At 43.2% G+C, this 2,634-nt stretch overlaps 1 protein-coding gene across 1 annotated transcript; it reads left to right on the forward strand.

The window, feature by feature from the left end:
• Window positions 1–941: 941 nt before the first annotated feature.
• LOC141817989 (bifunctional levopimaradiene synthase, chloroplastic-like) lies at window positions 942–2,634 on the forward strand (the record flags this gene model as incomplete). Its single annotated transcript, XM_074705591.1, is given in 6 exon segments — window positions 942–1,315; window positions 1,393–1,589; window positions 1,661–1,755; window positions 2,029–2,255; window positions 2,340–2,515; window positions 2,621–2,634. Coding segments are annotated over 6 exon segments (952 nt in total), but the record flags the coding sequence as incomplete, so codon positions are not given.

Genomic DNA, 2,634 nt, shown 5'->3' on the forward strand with positions numbered 1-2,634 from the left:
AAACTCTTCTATTTCCACAAACCAAATCCGTCGGAGTTTGGGAGTTCTTCCTCTTCTCCGGCAACACCTGAAGGCTCCTCTGGATGCTCACACACAGCAAGTGCTTCTTCCACTTGGACGCACACACAGGTATCCTCTCCACACTCACTGGAGAAGCCCATTCTCTCGCCAATCGCTCAACCCAGCACACCACCTTTCTGCCGAAGGATTTCCTCTCCCTTAAATAGGGAGAGGTTGCATCCCTCAAGAGCACAGTACGTGCATTCCGTGGGCGCGGATCGTGGCGAAGTGGACGGCGAGGCGTGGTGCAGCAACGGCGGCGTGGTGGACGTGGTGAGCAGTTACCCAAACTGCTCAACAGTTACCTAAACTGCTTACACATATTGCTACGTCAAGCCCTAAAAAATCCACCATATCAATCGATCAAAAGACCATCTATGAATTTTAATTAAAACTAATCTTATGCATCCTTACATTCAAGAGGCTCTAAAAATATATTAGTCCATCTCTTAATGAACTTGATAGTCAATTTTTGTTTAATTTGAACAAATCAATTTCTCCTAAATAGATTTGATCTTCGACAAGTTTAATAACTATTTTACCTTTTTCAAATTCATCGACTTGAGTTGGTCTCGTTCCTACTACAATATCATTTACATTTTTAGTGCTTTAATTTATAATTTAAAATTTGAAACTAAAAGACGTGGATTTTATTTATTTATTACCCAGTCCGACATGGGAATACTAACCTGATTCTTAGACAGGACCGAGCGCATGATGGGATGGGATTCACACGTTTTGAACAGCCCATCGTTGATTAAAAAATAAAAAGAAATAATAGAATAAAATAATAATAATAATAACATCGTCTTGGCGACGGCATTGGCAGTTTGACACTAGCGAAAAATCTCCTACTCCCTGCTATTTCCGCCGTCGTAAGAACTCAATGGCGGTCAAACATGGTTTGCTGCTTCCTGCTATTTTATCGCGTCTATATAGCAACATATTACAACTGGCAGGCATCCAGAATTTATACAGTGCGCAAAGAAATAGCCGATAGACGATTGACACCATGCCCGCTGCTCTCGTCTCCGCCTCCCTCGCCGTCTCCTCGTCCAATCCCCGGTTCTCGACGCCGAGCTCCTCGTCAACAAAGCTGCGCCTCTTCAACCCCCAAGATCTCCACCAATTTCAACCAATCAGGCTCCCTCGCCTGGCCATTTTGCCTGCAATTTCCACTAATCACACAGCCCGATCTCGTCCTCCCTCTGCGCTCTCGCCCGCTGAGGCCGCCTTCATGGACGCTGCAAATGAGGTACATGCCAGGAACTCCTCTCCATGTAGTTTAAGTTAATTAATAAGTACTAGTGTTTAAATTGTTGTGGGGAACAGCGAGAAGGAGGTGACGAAGGAAAGCTGAAGGAGCTCATTTCTGTCATCAGCAAAGAGCTTGCTGATTTAGGAGACAAATTAGAAAACCTCAGCAGCTCCCCGCTGGCAGCTTTGAGAATGGTGGACGTGATAGAGCGGCTGGGTATTCAGAGGTTTTTCCATGAGCACATCCAGAGGATCATACGCTTGACTTACTTGTATGTCTTAACTCTTGCCCTTTTCCCTCTAATCAGTTAAGGGGTCATTGAGTTTTGATTCACTTGCATAGGCAATGGCACGAGCAATTTGGTCTGAAGAACGATGCAGATGCCACCTTGTTGGGATTTCGCTTGCTCAGGATCCATGGCTACCATGTCACTGCAGGTGTTATGCCTCTGTTTTTTACTGTGCCTCTTTAATCTATCGCGTTAATCTAGACTTTTAGCTTACCATGTTTAAAAAAAACAAAAAAGAAAAAAGAAAATTCCAATCAATAGGCTAGTGGAAAAGGAGGTCGACGACCGTTCTCGCACGGCACTACGATGTTGACCTCCTGTTCTCGACCAAATTGACTTTAATTCAGCATAAAAGTATGGTTCAAATTTACTTTTGACTCATAATTTAACTTCTTCCAAATTTATGGCTTACGTTCCACAGGGATCCTTGACACGTTGAAAGGTCAATTTGGAGATCCCTCCACATTCAAGGTCGACACGCCTGCCAAAATTTCAAGCATGATCCATTTGTTCAAATGCTCTCAGGTGGGATTCCCCAGTGAATCGACCATCATGGAACAAGTGAAGGAGTTCGCCAGTTTTCAACTCCGTAAAGTATTTCTAGAAGGAGACCAGTCGCTTCTTAAAACCAACAATCTGGACATGGAGGTACATGTACCATAAGTTTCCACTTATTTCTGTTTACTTTCTTATTTTGTCGTGTTTAAAATGTGCTGTTCGGTAATGTTGAAGATAAAATTTGCTTTGGAATACCCGAGGAGATATTTGCTTCCGAGACTGGAGTCGAGAATCGTTATTAACCAGCTATGGCCTAGCTCTGGAAGTCTATATAAGTGCTTGCAACTTGCTAAGATCGACGTAGGGATGCTCCAAAAACTACATCAACAGGAAATCGCGTCGCTCGAGCAGTGAGTACCAAAGGCCCAAATTCTTGTTCCCGAAGTTGTTTGACATAATAAAACGCATAATAACTAATTTCTTTTCTTTTTTTTTTTTAAATCCGATGAGCACAGATGGTGGACCGAAC

The sequence above is a fragment of the Curcuma longa genome, unplaced genomic scaffold (assembly GCF_044706935.1).
Source record: "Curcuma longa cultivar G26 ecotype Majalengka, Jawa Barat unplaced genomic scaffold, ITB_CL_G26_1.1 contig_22816, whole genome shotgun sequence".
Lineage (NCBI taxonomy): Eukaryota > Viridiplantae > Streptophyta > Magnoliopsida > Zingiberales > Zingiberaceae > Curcuma > Curcuma longa.